Source organism: Salvia splendens, chromosome 16, assembly GCF_004379255.2.
Source record: "Salvia splendens isolate huo1 chromosome 16, SspV2, whole genome shotgun sequence".
In the NCBI taxonomy this organism is placed as follows: Eukaryota; Viridiplantae; Streptophyta; class Magnoliopsida; order Lamiales; family Lamiaceae; genus Salvia; species Salvia splendens.
In genome coordinates this window covers 29,566,418-29,586,704 of record NC_056047.1, presented here as the reverse complement: position 1 = coordinate 29,586,704, position 20,287 = coordinate 29,566,418, and the positions used below count along the sequence as shown (strand labels likewise).

The 20,287-nt window shown below is 42.3% G+C and overlaps 1 protein-coding gene across 1 annotated transcript; it reads right to left on the bottom strand.

Annotated features, from left to right (window-relative positions):
- Nucleotides 1–1,906: 1,906 nt before the first annotated feature.
- On the bottom strand, nucleotides 1,907–14,811 carry LOC121770475. Its single transcript, XM_042167201.1, has 3 exons — nucleotides 12,943–14,811; nucleotides 12,700–12,822; nucleotides 1,907–2,002 (listed from the first exon to the last, which is right to left on the bottom strand). Exons 1-3 carry the CDS (start codon nucleotides 14,809–14,811, stop codon nucleotides 1,907–1,909), a joined length of 2,088 nt encoding a protein of 695 aa, XP_042023135.1.
- Nucleotides 14,812–20,287: the final 5,476 nt, after the last annotated feature.

Below are 20,287 nucleotides of genomic sequence, written 5' to 3'. Positions count from 1 at the left end.
CTCCCGCCGTCGCCATCCTCAGCACCACCGTCCGCCGACGTCTCATCCCTCTTCTCTCTCTCTCCTCTCTTCCTCTCTTCTCCCCCCTCTCTCTGACTCACGGCTATGCTCACGCCGCCGCCGGTTCGTCGTCATCGTCCAGCCACTGCAGCCGCTGCTCCGTCGCCGCCGGAAGACGCTGCTGTCGCCACCGGAAGCCGCGACGCTGCTGCTGTCGCCACAGGAAGCCGCGACGCCGCTGCTGTCGCCTTCCGTCGTTGCCGCGCAGTCACCTCGCCAGGAAGACGCTGCTCGCCGGTGGTCGTGCAGCCCCGAATATCACCGCAACTAACCGAACAGCCCCGCACCACCCCGAAATTCTCGATTTCTGACTTGCCGATAAGTTCTTACTTGTTTTGGTGAAGTTAAAGTTCATTTCTTTTAATTGAGTTGCCCGAGTTACTAGTTTGATTTAGTTAACGTTGTCGTATGTTGCGTTAGTTACATGATATGCAAAGAATGTGACTGAAATTGAGGAAACAAGGGATCATATACCTTGAACGGATTTTGAGCAAATTCTTAGCGAATGAATGGTAGTTTCCCCCCGTCGGGTTGGGTTCTCGGTCTCTTGAATTAAGGTTGAGAGGAAAAGCCTTCTCTTCTTGAATCTTGATTGCAGAGATAGAGAGAAAGATTATTTATTTTTATTTTTTTTTTAAAAAAATATAGAGGGAAGGGTGGGAGATATTTAGGGAGTGGGAGAGAGATTCATGGGAGAGAGGGAAGGATGTGGAAAATATCAAAGAATCATTAAATACTTGATTTACAAACTTGGTGACCAAGTTTGATTAAATTATTATTATTATTATTATTATTATTTTATTAATTATTTGAGTATTTGCTTACTTAATCATTTAATTTGATGTAGGTATAATCGGTTCAAGTTTGTGGCCGTCCATGTTGAAGTACCCGCTTCCATACGATGTAAAAATTAAATTTTGTTGGACTTTTGTTGGATGTATCGGACATTAAAATTTTTATTTGGTGTTATTAGGTTTTTTTTTTTTTACTTGAAATATTCGTTCAAGAACGAAGCGACGATTATTTATAATTCCAAGATAAATTATCATACATGAAAATGGCAGATTTCGAATACTACAACGATCACTTATTATTTATCTTTAGGCTAATAATAAAAATAAGGTACGAAAGTTCGGGTTGTTACATATTTTTTCACCAATTTGCATTCCATCAGGAAATATTAAAGGCCATCACTGCAAAATCTCAGGCCAGGATTGTTAGGGACACAAGGAAGAAACAACCTTTACTTGATGCTGGCCAGTGGCGGAAACAGATAGTTTTTTATAGTATCATCTTGCTTCTACATATTCTTTGCATTCTCATTCTTCTTCTTTTTCAATTAGAGGTGCTTACCAATTTCTACAATAGAGAGAATCGAGTGGTTGAAGTAGTTAGTTTCACACAAAGGAGAACATCTGTAGGTAGCTTTATCATTTTCTTGCTCATTACCAACTACTAATATCTTAACTGAAGATAAATTCCAAAAATTGTTGTGAGCACAAGAAATCATCATGCAAGGTCTATTGTCTTACAGTTTTGACATGGAAACAATTCCTTGAAGAGCACAAGAAAGTACCACCAAGGATAGGGAGTAGAGCACATAGCAAACCCACAATACAGTCATGTCAAATAGACGTATAGGTATCAAAGTCGGGCAAAAACTAGCTAAATATAAACTTAATTACAAGAACGGTTATGGAGATTTGTAGGCTTCAACTTTAAACGTCAAAGCAGGGATGGATCCAATTTAGCTCCACAAGGGGCAACTGTTCCACCTCAAAAAAGGAGAAGGTTGCAATGAGAAGAAACAACCATGTATCGAATATTGTAAACCAAGTTGGCCAAATCAATAGCTTACCATAGCAGTTTTAACAGTGTAGGCTACAACTTTAGAGATTGTGGGCTTCATAACCAACAGAATAATCTTAAGCATACGACAAACCTGCATAACAAGGGTTCCAAGAAAGTTTAACACTGGAAATGGAACGATCAATAGACCATGTCTCCAACTATAAGAAGACAAACAAATGGACTACGAAAAAAATCATCACTGCAAAAGTACATTCGCAGCCGGTAAGCCTTGATCAAATGCATCCTGCCTTCCACTTTATTTCCTGCCATCCATAAAACACTGTTATAATTTATATAATTATATATACAAATTACTATATGAATTTTATTCACTATCTATCTCACTTATCTCATTATTTCTTGAAGTTTTTGGTTTATACCTCTACTGAGTTTTTGGTTTATATCTCTAGCGAGCAACTGCAAAGTATCTAATACTATACTATTAGTAGTATTTTTCACATATATGATTTGTATGTTTACAGAAATAGATGACTAGCCTATAAATTTTGTTTGAAATCCTACAGTTTTCGAATTTATAGCCACAAGTCGCAGTTACTTCTTTTTTTGCATACTTCTTTTTTTAAGAGTAGAGTGTCTGAAACCCTATAATTTTTTAAATGATATCCTAAATGGGCCAGCCCGAATCCGTTTTTTACCTTTTTGTTATGGTTTCGAACTAGGGTTTGTGCCATTCTCTACTTAGAGACTCTATATTGCTTCTAAAATTAGGGGAAAAGCATTGTCAATACGAGTATAAAAAACTTCTTGAATAAATTTTTTTAAAAAAATTGATCCAGAATTAGGCGATTTATGCAGATTAAGGAACGGAAGGGCAAGAAGTCGTTACCTTTTTCGGCTGATTGTGGTGAGGGAGGTAATTTCCTCTGATTTTATCTAGGGTTTGGAAGAAATCCAAACGGTGCCTCTGTTGTAGTCGTGTAGGGGATGGATTTGGTAGATCTATGAGAGTGCACAGTTTCGAATGGAGCCTGAATCTTTTCGTTGATCACGCCTTCACCGAACAACGAAAAAATAAGAACTTCTTGGTTGAGTAGCTGGAGTGGTACACGCCGCCGCCGATTGAGATTGTGTTTGAGACGTCGCTGGCTGAGAGTGCGATGTAGCCGTAGCCGTCGCCATTTCTCTCAGTTCGTTAAAGCGGAATAGGTAAGGTTTCGTCGATGAAGGCGGTGCTTGAAATGAAGAGGAAAATGCATTTATATGGTATATATTATATGTTAATAAATCCCAATGTATTTTAATTAGCTGATTTAATTGTATTAGTTTAATCTTAAGTTGAGCATATTTGGAGAATATTGTGTTGGGCCAGTTTCAATTTTATTAGTTATTGGGCTTATCATTTATTTTGCCCTATGATTCTTAATAATAGTATCATTCTTTATTTAAATTTTGTAAGCTGATCTATGTAAAATGTGCATACTCATTTGTGAGAAATAAGGATTAGTAATTTACGTTTTCACAATATAGACTTTTTTTAATGGTCCATTGTAAAATTGTTCCATTATTTTTCTGTTATTTACTTTGGCTCCTAACCTTTTATTTGGTGAATATTTTTGGAGCTTTTATATATTCTAATTCAAATTTTATAATATTATTCAAGTTAATTATTATGTTAATAGTTATTAATTGATTTATTTGGTATCAAATTTTTTTTTGACAAATTTAATTTTCTTATTTTATATATTGACATATATTTGTTTAATTGAATGAAATCATGAACTATTTTTCATTCATATAATTTTTTTTTCTTCTGTGATTAGGAATACATTTTCCTTTATTTGTATATCTTATTATGTTTAATTCGTGTATGTCCTTATTTGTTATTTTTTAATGGTGCTACCCCTGTATTTGATATTGGAAATTGTAAGTTTTAATATTGTAGTATGCGGAATATGAAATGTTTCATTACAGAATGTTAAGAGAATTTCAAATGTATGTTTGTTGTTGTTTATAATATTTTTAATTATTTATAATCTTATTAATACTATTTTTAATTAGTTAATATTTGTGTTTGTGATTTATTTTTCTATTTGATTTACCTGTAAAACAAAAGATTGTTAGAAGTATATCAACAAATTTCTTAAATCCAATTAAAATCAATATAAATATTCGATTTTTAAACCTATCTATTGTAATTGAGATATTCTCACAATTTGTTCATCAATCAATTTCAAATTTTTGGTCCAAACATTTCAAGCAATTTTGCATTTCTGCAAAAAAAATCACAATTGTTAATAACATACTGTACATGCTTATTTTGAGAATTCCTACTGATGTCTATAGACATCACATTTTCTGAATCATAGTCGATCTGTTTTTTCGGATAATTAATTTAATTTTGAAACTTTCATTGATTGCTCAACTAAAATCAGTCAAAATATGAATCTATGTCTTACCTTGGTTTGAAATCCTTCGATTTATTAAAGAAGCCTTTGAATTATCCTTCTTCTTCGTACGTTGTTGGATTTCTGTGAATCCTTCTTCTCCAATTCTTCTCTTTCTTCTTCGTCGTCTCTTTGAACACTGATCTGTCCCATTTTTGCCGATCAATAGAATTTGTGGTGGATCGTTGCTGTCGATGGGTTTTGCCGATTTGAATCCTCTATCGGCGATTGTGCTGGGCAATTAGATGTCGTCATCGGCGTTCTTGATTTAATTTTTGCCCATGACGAGTAGATTTTGGTGTTCTCTGATTGTTAAGGCATTTTGGATTAGGGCTTTTGGGATTCTGTAAGTGTGTTGTTTGACTTTGGTTTAGGGCGACAGAGATGAGTGTGTGATAGTGTTTTTGGCTGTGCTATGCACGTGACAAAGACAATTAATCTATTTGATTGTACTCAAAATATGTTTGTACTAATATGATTAATGATCATTAATCTTTTTTTTCTTTTATTAAGAGATAATTATTAAAGTTGGGCTTTCCATTTCATTTCAATTTGATTTCTTAATTTAAATTTGATTTTAATGCTAACGTAATCTATTTAGGTGAAAAGGTTAGGGCCGTTTTTCTTTATTTTGTTTTCAATTGTTGGGCTTTCCATTTCATTTCATTTAGCCTACTCTATAATAATGAATTTGATCCAGTTCATAATAATTTAGTTGGGCTAACATAATATTTTTGTTAGTATTGAATATGAAGTTTTAGATTTAAGTTTGTAAAGATGAAATTGGTAGCGGTAATGATTTACTGTTAATATAGTGTATAAAGAAGTGTTTCAAACTTATGAATTTTTTTGTCGTTGTGTTAATTCAAAGTGTTGTTTCTACATATGAAAATGTATGTTTTCGTCCCCAAACCTTATGAACTATTTATTTATTTCAAGTCTTAGATTAATAAGTGTTTGTATGATTTTTTTTCACAAATTAAAAATGTACTTCATATTAAATTGTGTGAGATGTGGAAATCTCTTTTTTAGATTAGTTCGAGAGGATCTTGCTTCTTTTTAATTTAGTTGTTCATTTTCCTTTATTCATATATCTTATTTTATTTCATCTACACATCTCTTTTTTTTATTTCTTTTATTTAACATTACTACACTCATATTAGATATTAAGATTGTATAAATCGTATGCTAAGTATGAAATGGTTCATTTATAGTATTTTGAGATAAGTACATATTTTTTTGTTATTGTTTATAATGATATGAATAATTGTATAAATCGTATACTAAATATTAGAAATTATAATCATATAAATCATATGCTAAATAAGAAATGGTTCATTTATTTTGTTGATCGAATTTATAATGAACCATTTACTTTTTTCAAATAATTTTATTTATTTACTTTGGTATTTAGTATTTCTCAATCTTTTGTTTGTATATCCTATTCTATTTCTATTTTTTTCGTCATGTCGTTTCGTTACAGTGGATTGATAAATTGATAGATGTAGAAGTATGGTTTTTAAATCTTTATAATCATATAAATACAAAATTTAAATAGTTTCTATTCTTGATTTGTAATAATTTTTACATTTTTTCTATATATTTTTTAATTGATTTAATTTCGTTTAAATATATTTTTTAATTGATTTAATTTCGTTTAAATATATTTTCTTATTTTTTGAAAATCATTTGGCCCGTGCATAGCACGGGTGCTAATACTAATTATAATAGAAAATGACTTTTTTTCACTACCATACAAAAGGACTTGCTGTTTATATAATATATTGTATATTAATATATTATTTGTGGCTGATGATTTATGAATGTATGGTGGGCACCAAACATGGCCTTACACCTTGCGGCACAGGTTCACAGCTTTAGACTGAAAGGGGCTTTTTGTCTCCACAAGTCGGTGCTCCTACTGCAAGGGTTTGGATTGTGCGTAACAACTATATGCAGAATAAATTTATCATGTGATAAATGACACAAATTTCAATAAAATATTAGCACTCCCTTTATCCCGGTTAAAATGATGCATTCCTTGGTCGGCACAAAATTTTAGGAGTTATTAGTTGATATGTTTAAGTGGAGAGAGAAAATGTGGATATAGGTATTAAAATAGAGAGAGAAAGAGAGATGAATATTTTAATAGAAGTGAAAAAAATGGTTGAGTGTATTAATTGGAGAGAGAAAATTTCTAAAAAAAGAAATGTGTCATCTTAATTTGGATAAACTAAAAAGGAAAATGTGTTATAAAGTAGCATGTAAGTGATGTTAGAGTGAGTTAATTGTCTACCATCTTACTATAGAAGAAAAGTTTCATGAACAAAACCAAAATATTATGATAAATTTTTCGTGGGGGCGATTTAGAAAACTTTATCAAAAATAATAAAACTATATTTTAACTAAATTCTATTATAGATAAATTATCAGAAAAGTAATGAATTTTGGATCCCGCAACTTTCAAATTCGGCCATATAAACCATGAATTTGAACATATTTTTCAATTTGTCTTCGGACAACACTATGATTTTCTATTTGTAATATACTCTTGTTGATTTTGACCCACACATTTTTTTCAAATTGATGAGGTAATTAAGCATAGACTACTGCGACCAGTTATTTAAATATTCAACATATGTCATCATCCATTGTTTTGATTCGTATTGTGTCACGACCACAACTTCCTAGTCAAAGAAAGCGCAGCTATTTCGCGACTAACAATACTAAACTGTCTCAACACATCATCATAATTACTGAAATTAAGGAAATACTGTCTAAAAGTCATCAAGATAGTAAGTTATTTCATCAGAGTGAAATGTGGGACATTGTCTTTACTGAGACAAAGCTAGGTCTATGCAGCGGAAGAGTTCCAAGACAAGTATAACATGTATGGAGACATACTACACTAGCTACCCTTCTTTTATTTTATCTTCAGTCCCAACACCTCCTCTGCCTCGATCGATCAACCTGCACATTAAGGAAAACAATATGCAGGGCTGAGTACTTGATATACTCAGTGGCTTATGCCGAAAACTATTTTTCTTTTAATTGTCTGCCAAGCTGAGTGAACGCGGGGTTTTTTTTTCTGAAAACAAGTCCCGGTCACTAAAATCTGTTATTTCTTTCTGAAATAGACTGCAGTCTTTTAACTTTCTGATGATATACCATGTCAAGCTGTGTGAATCGGGAATGTGGCCACATTCCACGATCACTGGGTCGGCCAACCTGGCGCTAGCTCACGACCCCTAGACCGGCCAACCTTGCGCTAGCTCACGGTCCGTAAGTGTACACAAGTCCGAGTAGGATTTACTGACCTACTGGGACCCGAATTCGTTTTATCCATGAATGGCAATCACAAAATAAAACATGGCATGACAACTCATTCAAAAGTTCACAAGAAGCCCACACATAACGTAGGATAGAAAAGCCCACCTCGTTTGCTTAACCCTTTCAAACGGGTACTGTCTGACTTGAGATTTACTCGTCGAGCGACGACGTCCCTTTTCAAAAATAATGTACTTAAATTAGGCTTTGAGTAATCATTCAATCTTGCATGAATGCATGCCTAAGCGTGTGCTCATTATTTTAATTTCTGCCTTCTAAAATTAGAAGTCTTAAATCTTTAATTAAAACTGCGATTTAATTTATTCTGAAACTGGCCGATCTGTTCGGGTATAATATATATATTCCCGGATTATCTTAAGTATTTTTAAAATACTTTCTGTGACTATTAAAGTCCGCTTAATTATTCATTGGCTTTTATTTCACTCACGGCTTATAAGTTCTTTTCTTCCGTGGCTTAAGGAATTAATTCCATTAACTCTTGGAGATAATCTAAGATAAAAGGGCTTCAAATAAATTCCGGGTCCAGCTAGGGAATTTATTTAATCTGGCCCAATCTCTACATCTCTTCTCTCTTATTTGATTGAGGCTGAGGCCCAAGATATACTCCCATCCGTCTAATGCTTCTCCCATTTCATCTTCATCAAGGAGAAATCCTCAAACTGAGGAAATCAAATCCCTAATCGGGAAACCACTGTTCCTGTCCACTAATCGGAGGATCGCCGACGGGCCTCTCGGCTCGGCTGTCGGAGCACCGCTGGCTCGAACCCCTTGCGTCATGGGTCGACCGCGATTCGCACCCGCCGGATTCGGTGGGAACAGCCCCCCCTCCGTCGCGTTTCCTTTACTCCAGTGGACGCCGTCTCCACTGCCTCCGTCTCCGGCGAGGGTTGATCGGGGCCCAGAGATCCCTCTCTCTCTGACGTACCGCCGCTGTCGCGACACCCCGTCGCCGCGGCCTCTGTACCCGACTCGGCAAGTAATTGTCGCTGCTTGTTCGTGGTGGAGACGCTGGTCGCGCCGTTTGTCGCTGTTTCTCGTCAGGTCGCTACCTCTCAACACCATCAGAGCAGGCAAGAGGAATGTCACTGTCGAGCCTGGCCGCGGTTGACCGTGCTGCTGTCGTCGTGCACTCAGCACGGCGTCTGACCACGCGGTCTTCTCCCGGACCGTCGGCTTGCTCCAGCTGCCTTGTCGCAGTTCAGTTCTCGTTGCCCCTCAAGCCCACCCGAAGCTAAGTCCCTCACTCACCTATTATTTGATTTATTTGCGAAACTTGATTGCGGAACAACTATTTTGTCGTCCTAAGTTCTAAATCCTCAGTTTCACTTACTGGTCTGATAAGATGTGGGATTCTAAAGCATGCTCCTATGTTCTTGAGCTTCTGTGCTCTTAGTTCTCATGCTTTAGCTATTTGTGTGCTATATGATGCAACTGAGTTGTTGGGAGATTACCTGCTGTGTGTTGATTTTGGCTGCTATCTGTAACTCGGCTCTTGGTCTCCCTCACTTCCACCCGTTGCTTCGGCCACTCCCTCTCTTGGCTCACTGTATTGATTGTTTGTGGTGTTGAGGGAGAATGAGGCCGAGTGGTTTTTCCTTTATATAGAGGGGAAGTATAACTGAAAGCTGCTAGGTTTGTTGTTTGGCTGGAAAGAATAAGTCTTAAGGCTGCCCCATGTTGGCTGCCATCCCTGCAGCATCCTTTAACTGATTTGGAGTTTTGTGCTGCCTTGTACTCTGATTCATTCATGGATTTTGTCTTCTTTTGCAGGTGCACACTAGAGGTGGCATTGTGGGGCTGATTTCCGGACTATAACCGGTCTGGGTAGGGAAAGCAAGGGCTGTTACCTGCAGCTTGGCAGAGTATTAGCTGGAGGGGAGCCTGCTGGCTGGAGTTTGCTTCTTTCGGTCCAACACCCACTCGCCTTTCTGCAAGGTATTGTTTCCCCTTCCCTTTCTTAATACACTTCTCTTGTTGTCTCTGTAAACGATTGAGGAGATCTAACAGCTGTTGAAACGAGTTGTCATAACAGCCGAGCTCTTCTTCATGTTTTGATCTTTCTCTCCAGATCACGGAGTTGCCGAGCTGCCGTGCTTGGTGGCGAATTGCCGGAGCTCGGTGCCGAACTGCCGTGCTTGGTGGCGAACTGCCGGAGCTCGGTGCCGAACTGCCGTGCTTGGTGGCGAGCTATCACAATCCACCAACAGTCTCTATTCATGCAACTAATTCTCTTTCGTGCGCTTTGGCAGGAGTTGCGACTGGCCAACGAGGCTGTCTTCCCTCGTGGCCTCGCCCTCCCGGCTCGTTTGGAAACCCTGGGGCCGAGACGGCCCGATGACGAAGGCCACAGTAGCCCTTAGGGTTTTCTAAAAGTAGTAGTGTAGCTCGACTTTTATTTTCATTGTCAACGATTGTAATTTAGTTTGAGATTCTGAAAATTGTAGTTTGTACCCCCTTTTTTTTTTCAAGAAATAAAAATACTCTTTCATTTGTCAATAAAAGTTCTAGTATTTTATTTCATAACTCCCGAGAAATCTAAGTCTCGGCTATCACATTCTACCCCCCTTAACAAAAATTTCGTCCCGAAATTTTGTCTCGGTTAGGCAAAAAGCTGTGGGTACTTCTCCTTCATCTGGTCCTCGAGCTCCCACGTCGCCTCCCTGCGGTCGTGATGCTTCCAAAGGACTTTCACTGTCACAATATTTTTATTTCGCAGTTCTTTAACTTTTCTGTCCAGAATTGCTTCTGGCTTTTCTTCATAGCTCAAATCTGGTTCTAACACCATCTCTTCTTGGTGCACTATGTGTTTAGGGTCAAACACGTACTTCCTTATCTGTGATACATGGAACACATTATGAACATTCCCGAAACTTGGCGGAAGCGCTAATCTGTACGCCACAGGGCCGACTGTTTCTAGGATCTCGTAAGGTCCGATAAAACGCGGTTTCAGCTTGCCCTTGACGCCAAATCTGGTTATCCCTTTTGATGGGGATACTTTCAGGAAGACCTTGTCTCCTGCTTTAAACTGTAAATCCGTTCTGCGAGCATCTGCATAGGATTTCTGTCTATCTTGAGCTTCCTTGATTCTCCCTCGGATTTGTCGGACAATTTCTATCATTTCCTCTACCGAGTCCGGTCCGAGAATCCTTCTCTCACCAACTTCATCCCAGTAAAGTGGTGATCTGCACTTTTTCCCATATAATGCCTCGTATGGAGCCATGTCAATAGTTGCCTGGTAACTGTTATTGTAGGCGAACTCTATAAGTGGGAGTACTGACTCCCAGCTCACTCCACGGTCGAGCACTACAGCTCTTAACATATCTTCCAATGTCTGGATCGTCCTTTCGGACTGTCCGTCCGTCTGTGGATGGAACGCTGTGCTGAAATTCAGCTGAGTGCCTAACTCTCGCTGTAGGCTTATCCAAAATCTAGAAGTAAATTTTGAATCTCGATCTGAGGTGATCGTTACTGGGACACCATGTATACGTACGATCTCTCGCACGTAAATCTGTGCCAACTTGTCTGAACCGTATGTGATACGAATTGGTATGAAATGAGCACTTTTGGTGAGGCGATCGATTACAACCCAGATGGCCGTGTTTCCCCGTTGTGATTTTGGCAATCCTGTCACGAAATCCATTGCTATATGCTCCCATTTCCATTCTGGAATCTCGAGAGGCTGCAACTTTCCATAGGGTCGTTGATGCAAAGCTTTCACTTGCTGACAAGCCAGGCATTTTTCCACAAATGACGCTATGCTTCTCTTCATGCCATCCCACCAAAATTGCTTCTTCAAGTCCTGATACATCTTCGTACTTCCAGGATGGGCAGTATAGGGTGTCTCATGAGCTTCACTCATGATCTCATTTCTGAGGGTCTCCTTATTGGGTACGCATAATCTCCCTTTGAAAGTGAGAGCATTATCCGCCTCTTCGTGGTAGTAATCCCCTTTTCCCGTCCTTACTCTGAGACGGATCTTTTCTAGAGCGTCATCGTTTCTCTGGGCTTCCACAATTCTGGCTCTTAAATCTGGTTCTATGACCAAGGTGGATATTCTGCTGTCCACTGTCTCCGGGGCTCTTACTATTTCCAGCCGCATCTTGGCGAATTCCCGGATAAGCTCTTCCTCTTGTGTGAGGAAAACAGCTGCTTGAGGCGCTGTCTTTCTGCTCAAAGCATCTGCTACTACATTGGCTTTGCCTGGGTGGTAGTTTATACCACAGTCGTAGTCTTTGACTAATTCCAGCCATCTGCGCTGTCTCATATTCAGATCCTTCTGTTCGAAAAAGTATTTGAGACTCTTATGATCTGTGAAGATCTCACACCGAACTCCGTAGAGGTGATGTCTCCAAATCTTCAGCGCATGGACCACTGCTGCTAATTCCAGATCGTGCGTCGGATAGTTCAACTCGTGCGGCCTCAATTGGCGTGACGCATATGCTATCACCTTACCCCTCTGCATCAGCACGCACCCGAGTCCGACCTTCGATGCATCTGTATACACCACATAGTCGACTCCCGCCTCTGGTACGGCTAGCACCGGCGCTGTGGTCAACTTTTCCTTAAGCAATTGGAAACTTGCTTCACATTCTGGGGTCCAGTTGACTTTAACTCCTTTCTTGAGTTGTTGAGTCATCGGCCTTGCTATTTTAGAAAACCCCTCAATGAATCTTCGGTAGTATCCTGCCAGTCCTAGGAAACTTCGAATTTCATTGGGCGTTGCTGGTGACTGCCAACGTTGCACGGCTTCAACTTTAGCGGGGTCTACTCGGATCCCTTCTGCTGTCACTATGTGTCCAAGGAAATTCACTTCATTGAGCCAGAACTCACACTTGCTGAACTTAGCATAGAGTTTCTCGGCTCTTAACGTTTCCAAGGTGGCTCTCAAATGTTCCTCGTGTTCCTTTTCGTTCTTCGAATAGATGAGCACATCATCTATGAAGACCAGAACGAACTTGTCCAGGTACGGGTGGAACACGCGGTTCATTAGGTCCATGAACACAGCTGGAGCATTGGTAAGCCCAAAAGGCATTACCGTAAATTCATAATGGCCATATCTGGTGCGGAACGCAGTCTTTGGTATATCGTCTTGTCGAACTCTCAACTGGTGATAACCCGATCTCAAATCCATCTTCGAGAACACTCCAGCTCCTTGCAGCTGATCGAAGAGGTCTTCGATTCTCGGTAAAGGATACTTGTTCTTGAGGGTTATTTTGTTCAGCTCTCGATAGTCGATACACATCCTTAAGGTGCCATCTTTCTTCTTTACAAAAAGTACTGGTGCGCCCCACGGCGACACACTGGGTCGAATGAAGCCCAGGTCTAGTAGTTCCTGTAATTGCATTTTGAGTTCCTCTAACTCCCTTGGTGCCATTCTGGAAGGCGCCTTTGATATTGGAGCTGATCCTTGTTCCAGATCGATGCTGAACTCCAATTGCCTGTTTGGTGGCAAGCCTGGTAGCTTTTCTGGGAATACATCAGGATATTCTCGTACTATTGCCACGTCCTCAATTTTCTTGTCCTTTTTCTCTTCTTCGTTCAAAAAGACGAGGTATGCAGGACATCCTTTCCTCATCATGGTTGTTGCTTGTAGGGCAGAAATAATCGATTTTCGTTTCCTCATGGAGATCCCATGAAACATTACGGGTTCTGTCCCAGGGTATTGTAGCGCTATCTGTCTCTCCTTACAACGGATTGTGGCGTAGTTCTCGGCTAACCAATCCATTCCTAGTATAATGTCGACGCTCCACATCAACATCACATGTAAGTTATGAGCTACTAGGTTCAGGTTTCCCATGGAAAATTTTATGTTTGAGCACGTTCGTGTGATATCTATCAGGCCTCCTACGGGTGAGGACACCCTCATACTATGTTCCATCACATCCGTAGGCAAGTTCAAAGTATCCACACAAGATGTTGATATAAAGGAGTGTGATGCACCGGTATCAAACAAAAGGGCGATTGGTACGTTGAGGAGAGTTCCCATACCTGCCAAATTGCCTTGCTCCCGTTTCCCTTCCTCGGCCCTGGCCTGCTTCTGCTGCAGTGCGAAGGCTCTTGCCTGTGGGGGAAGTCTCGGGCGTAGCTGTCGCTGAGGACGTGGTGCAGGGAGCATCGCATTCTCTCTCCTTGGTTCAACCTGGAGTGCCCGCAGTTGCGGACGCTGTCCTCCCATTCCAGTCGCCTTGCTCGGGCAGTTTCTGGCAAAATGTCCCTTCTGCCCGCAGTGGAAACATCCACCAGTCCCGGCCTTACACTCGCCGTCATGTCTCTTCGAGCATCTCGCACATAGAGGTGCCTGGGCTCCGCGCTCCGCAGCTGGAGTCGGGGCAGTTTGGTACCAACGGTTCTGCTGTGGCTTAGGGGCAAACTGTGGTTTCTTAGCATCAGTCGGGACTCGGTCTCCTTCCCATTTCCTCTTTTCTCGAGGGAACCGCTGCTGTGGCGGCGGTGGAGCAGTGGTGACATGTGTCGTCGGCCTCTCTTTGGGCATAGCTGCCTCAATGTCCAGGGCCCGGCCCAATGACTCGACATAAGACAGACCTCCATGACTGGCCAGAGCCATTCTTATTTCCGATCTCAGGCCAGTACAAAACTTTTCGGCCATTTTCTCGTCCGTGTCTACTAGTTCAGGCGCATAGCGTGACATGTCACAGAACAACCTATCGTACTCGGTCACTGTCATCTTTCCCTGTTTCAAACTGTAAAACTCCACCTCTTTGGCCTTGCGGTAGCTCTTGGGGATGTACTTGCCGTACAGCTCATTCTTAAACTCCTCCCAGGTCAGGTGCTCCAACTGTTCACGAGTCATAACTTTTCGCCTGGCTTCCCACCAGAAGTCGGCGGACTCCACCAGCTGAAACTTCACACATGAGAGTCGCTCTCTGTCGGTGCACCGAAGAAAATCAAAGATGCGCTCGATCGCACGCACCCAGGTCTCTGCTGCAGCAGGATTCCCCAGACCATTGAACACAGGTGGGTTCTGTTTGAGAAATGTTTCTTCCACTCGCCTCTCCGGCACTGCAGGAGGCGGTGGTGGAGGAGGTGGCGGTTGTGCTCCTGCTCCCCCAGCCTGGTCTCTCCTAGGTACCTGCTCTGGTACTTGCGCGTACCTTCTCGGCCTGCCTGCTTGTCTTCTGGGAGGCATTCTGTTTATAACACGATATCAGTACTAGTTATTCACTTTCATCAATACAGAGTTTATACTTCCTTAGGATTCGTTTCACAACCCATGCATTCTCTTTCATGCATATGTTTAACAAAATCAACTAGGAGTCATAAAGTGGTACATCATATGCATTCATCATAAAGTGGGCAAATTGCCTCTCACGAGGTCTTAATATCTTTTACATATGACATCACTGCAGTTCTTACAAAAGAAAGGGAAACTAATCTACTAAGCTAGCACGGCTATGTCCCGCCTGACCGACCCCTACTCCAAGTCACTGTCGATCCACATCGGGTCGTCGTGGCTCGTCCCAGGGAGGGGCATCTCTATAGGTGACCATACCTCCTCCTCGCCCTCGGAGGCGACGACCGGCTGCGGGATCTCTGGGGCCATGCAAGGCGCCACTGGTACGTCGAGGTCGAAGACGAAATCCTTGTCCACATGCTTGGCGTAGTAGTATAGCCCCTTGTAGAACGCCTCATCTATTGGGTGGAGGGGCTGCTCCAACTCCTCGGGAAATGGCTCCTTGGGTGGTGGAGGAATCTCTGGTGGTGGCTCGAGGGGCTGTGGAGGGTTGACCCCCACTATCTGGTCTGTGAGACTGCCAATCTGCGGCTCCTCGTCATCATCATCGTCCCCTACTATGTCCTCCTCGGGATCCTTCTCCTCGGGATCCTCCTCCTCTGGATCCTCCTCCTCTGGATCCTCCTCCTCTGGATCCTCCTCACTCTCTCCACCCCCGATACCGCTCTCTAACTGCTCAACCTCGTCGCTGGACCCCGACACATCTCCCATCTCTGCCCTACCTCTGCGACGGCCGGGAGCTCGGGACGACTGTCCCTCCTCGAACACTCCGTCTGCCGCCCGCATCAGGGCCAAAGGTGGCAGGCTACGGAACCGCTCACTCCCCGGGGCCTGCATGTCTGGCGGGGGCCCGTTCCCAAAGTGGAAACACCCTGCCGAGACTGCACTCAAGAAGCCCGGCATGTCTCCTATCGGCTCATAGGTCGGAGGCCGCGAAGAAGTGTACAACTGGGCTGTGGTTGCCATCCACCCCTGCCACTCCGGTGGGAACAACTCCACCAGTCTCACGATGCCCTCGTAGGGTTTCACCCCATGCCAATTCGCCTCCTCCCATAGCTTACCATAATGGGCGACGAATTCGGCGAGAGTGTCCCCGTGGCAACGCCGGTACGTCCTGTAGTAACGTACCACCGCATCTGGATCAGCACCTGTCCGGAGTGGGCGTCGGTGGGTAAAACGCTGTCGTGCCATCTCTACATAAAAGAAGAAAAGCCCTCAAACGGCTCGTAACCGAAAGTATGCATATACAAGTATGCGAAAAGCTGTAAAAGATGGTATGAACTGAGTCGTTGTCTCTCGAAGAGGTCGTACTAGGTTTGTCTGTGGCTATGTCTCATAACCGGCTGGTATACACACATATCTATATATGTACTATCTGTATGCTCAAAGGAATGGACTTCCTTTCTTTGCTGTCTATTGATATTGCAACGATACTTTCTGGTTCGTTGTTGATTTTTTTTTTTTTTTTTTTTTTTTTTTTTTTGAAATTCTATGGAATTAGGGGTTCTCCCTAACTGATGAGTTCAGTTGGTCTCGTCGCCGTGGAAGGCGGTAACAAGTTCTCATTCTGCCAAAACTTGATTCTGCATGTCTCACCTAAGGTACTTCTCTAAAGCACTCTAGGTTCACATACATAGTCCCCATGACATCTATTCATTCATGTCAAGCTCATAAACACAGATACAGTAAGCATATCTTATGCAAAGTATCAGCTATCACGTTGCATTTTGCAAGCATTTCAAATAAACATTTTCGTTCCCATAAGGCTGTGAAAATTATTTTCTTTTTCTGAAAAAAAAAAACTTAGAAAATTTCATTTTCTTTCTCAAAATGGAAAAATATTTTCTTTCTTCAAAATTCTCTTTTCTGGACGAGCGGGCGTCGACCCCTGTTTCTGGTGCAGTTGATCGTGTCGAGCTGAGGTGTTGGGATCTTGTACTGATCATTCTGTTCACTTCCTAGCCTAGTGCTACTGTTCTGGACTGAGGCTTAGAAAGAAGGTTCTTGGGTCAGAGCGAAAGAAAAGTGCTCTGATACCACTCTGTCACGACCACAACTTCCTAGTCAAAGAAAGCGCAGCTATTTCGCGACTAACAATACTAAACTGTCTCAACACATCATCATAATTACTGAAATTAAGGAAATACTGTCTAAAAGTCATCAAGATAGTAAGTTATTTCATCAGAGTGAAATGTGGGACATTGTCTTTACTGAGACAAAGCTAGGTCTATGCAGCGGAAGAGTTCCAAGACAAGTATAACATGTATGGAGACATACTACACTAGCTACCCTTCTTTTATTTTATCTTCAGTCCCAACACCTCCTCTGCCTCGATCGATCAACCTGCACATTAAGGAAAACAATATGCAGGGCTGAGTACTTGATATACTCAGTGGCTTATGCCGAAAACTGTTTTTCTTTTAATTGTCTGCCAAGCTGAGTGAACGCGGGGTTTTTTTTTCTGAAAACAAGTCCCGGTCACTAAAATCTGTTATTTCTTTCTGAAATAGACTGCAGTCTTTTAACTTTCTGATGATATACCATGTCAAGCTGTGTGAATCGGGAATGTGGCCACATTCCACGATCACTGGGTCGGCCAACCTGGCGCTAGCTCACGACCCCTAGACCGGCCAACCTTGCGCTAGCTCACGGTCCGTAAGTGTACACAAGTCCGAGTAGGATTTACTGACCTACTGGGACCCGAATTCGTTTTATCCATGAATGGCAATCACAAAATAAAACATGGCATGACAACTCATTCAAAAGTTCACAAGAAGCCCACACATAACGTAGGATAGAAAAGCCCACCTCGTTTGCTTAACCCTTTCAAACGGGTACTGTCTGACTTGAGATTTACTCGTCGAGCGACGACGTCCCTTTTCAAAAATAATGTACTTAAATTAGGCTTCGAGTAATCATTCAATCTTGCATGAATGCATGCCTAAGCGTGTGCTCATTATTTTAATTTCTGCCTTCTAAAATTAGAAGTCTTAAATCTTTAATTAAAACTGCGATTTAATTTATTCTGAAACTGGCCGATCTGTTCGGGTATAATATATATATTCCCGGATTATCTTAAGTATTTTTAAAATACTTTCTGTGACTATTAAAGTCCGCTTAATTATTCATTGGCTTTTATTTCACTCACGGCTTATAAGTTCTTTTCTTCCGTGGCTTAAGGAATTAATTCCATTAACTCTTGGAGATAATCTAAGATAAAAGGGCTTCAAATAAATTCCGGGTCCAGCTAGGGAATTTATTTAATCTGGCCCAATCTCTACATCTCTTCTCTCTTATTTGATTGAGGCTGAGGCCCAAGATATACTCCCATCCGTCTAATGCTTCTCCCATTTCATCTTCATCAAGGAGAAATCCTCAAACTGAGGAAATCAAATCCCTAATCGGGAAACCACTGTTCCTGTCCACTAATCGGAGGATCGCCGACGGGCCTCTCGGCTCGGCTGTCGGAGCACCGCTGGCTCGAACCCCTTGCGTCATGGGTCGACCGCGATTCGCACCCGCCGGATTCGGTGGGAACAGCCCCCCCTCCGTCGCGTTTCCTTTACTCCAGTGGACGCCGTCTCCACTGCCTCCGTCTCCGGCGAGGGTTGATCGGGGCCCAGAGATCCCTCTCTCTCTGACGTACCGCCGCTGTCGCGACACCCCGTCGCCGCGGCCTCTGTACCCGACTCGGCAAGTAATTGTCGCTGCTTGTTCGTGGTGGAGACGCTGGTCGCGCCGTTTGTCGCTGTTTCTCGTCAGGTCGCTACCTCTCAACACCATCAGAGCAGGCAAGAGGAATGTCACTGTCGAGCCTGGCCGCGGTTGACCGTGCTGCTGTCGTCGTGCACTCAGCACGGCGTCTGACCACGCGGTCTTCTCCCGGACCGTCGGCTTGCTCCAGCTGCCTTGTCGCAGTTCAGTTCTCGTTGCCCCTCAAGCCCACCCGAAGCTAAGTCCCTCACTCACCTATTATTTGATTTATTTGCGAAACTTGATTGCGGAACAACTATTTTGTCGTCCTAAGTTCTAAATCCTCAGTTTCACTTACTGGTCTGATAAGATGTGGGATTCTAAAGCATGCTCCTATGTTCTTGAGCTTCTGTGCTCTTAGTTCTCATGCTTTAGCTATTTGTGTGCTATATGATGCAACTGAGTTGTTGGGAGATTACCTGCTGTGTGTTGATTTTGGCTGCTATCTGTAACTCGGCTCTTGGTCTCCCTCACTTCCACCCGTTGCTTCGGCCACTCCCTCTCTTGGCTCACTGTATTGATTGTTTGTGGTGTTGAGGGAGAATGAGGCCGAGTGGTTTTTCCTTTATATAGAGGGGAAGTATAACTGAAAGCTGCTAGGTTTGTTGTTTGGCTGGAAAGAATAAGTCTTAAGGCTGCCCCATGTTGGCTGCCATCCCTGCAGCATCCTTTAACTGATTTGGAGTTTTGTGCTGCCTTGTACTCTGATTCATTCATGGATTTTGTCTTCTTTTGCAGGTGCACACTAGAGGTGGCATTGTGGGGCTGATTTCCGGACTATAACCGGTCTGGGTAGGGAAAGCAAGGGCTGTTACCTGCAGCTTGGCAGAGTATTAGCTGGAGGGGAGCCTGCTGGCTGGAGTTTGCTTCTTTCGGTCCAACACCCACTCGCCTTTCTGCAAGGTATTGTTTCCCCTTCCCTTTCTTAATACACTTCTCTTGTTGTCTCTGTAAACGATTGAGGAGATCTAACAGCTGTTGAAACGAGTTGTCATAACAGCCGAGCTCTTCTTCATGTTTTGATCTTTCTCTCCAGATCACGGAGTTGCCGAGCTTGGTGCCGAACTGCCGAGCTTGGTGGCGAACTGCCGAGCTGCCGTGCTTGGTGGCGAATTGCCGGAGCTCGGTGCCGAACTGCCGTGCTTGGTGGCGAACTGCCGGAGCTCGGTGCCGAACTGCCGTGCTTGGTGGCGAGCTATCACAATCCACCAACAGTCTCTATTCATGCAACTAATTCTCTTTCGTGCGCTTTGGCAGGAGTTGCGACTGGCCAACGAGGCTGTCTTCCCTCGTGGCCTCGCCCTCCCGGCTCGTTTGGAAAAAACCCTGGGGCCGAGACGGCCCGATGACGAAGGCCACAGTAGCCCTTAGGGTTTTCTAAAAGTAGTAGTGTAGCTCGACTTTTATTTTCATTGTCAACGATTGTAATTTAGTTTGAGATTCTGAAAATTGTAGTTTGTACCCCCTTTTTTTTTTTTCAAGAAATAAAAATACTCTTTCATTTGTCAATAAAAGTTCTAGTATTTTATTTCATAACTCACGAGAAATCTAAGTCTCGGCTATCACATATTGTTAGCATCCACGATAGTTCGTGGATAAACAATAGCCCAGCCATAAA

Bases quoted from the DNA above. Each gene is read 5' to 3' on its own strand.
- LOC121770475 (XM_042167201.1), bottom strand. From the start codon at position 14,811: ATGCCTCCCAGAAGACAAGCAGGCAGGCCGAGAAGGTACGCGCAAGTA. The intron at 12,823-12,942 runs GTACTTTTTGTA...CTCTTCGATCAG, and splicing joins TGTCGCCGTGGGGCGCACCA to CTGCAAGGAGCTGGAGTGTT. The intron at 2,003-12,699 runs GTAATGCCTTTT...CTTGTTATGCAG, and splicing joins ATGGCCATTATGAATTTACG to GTTTGTCGTATGCTTAAGAT.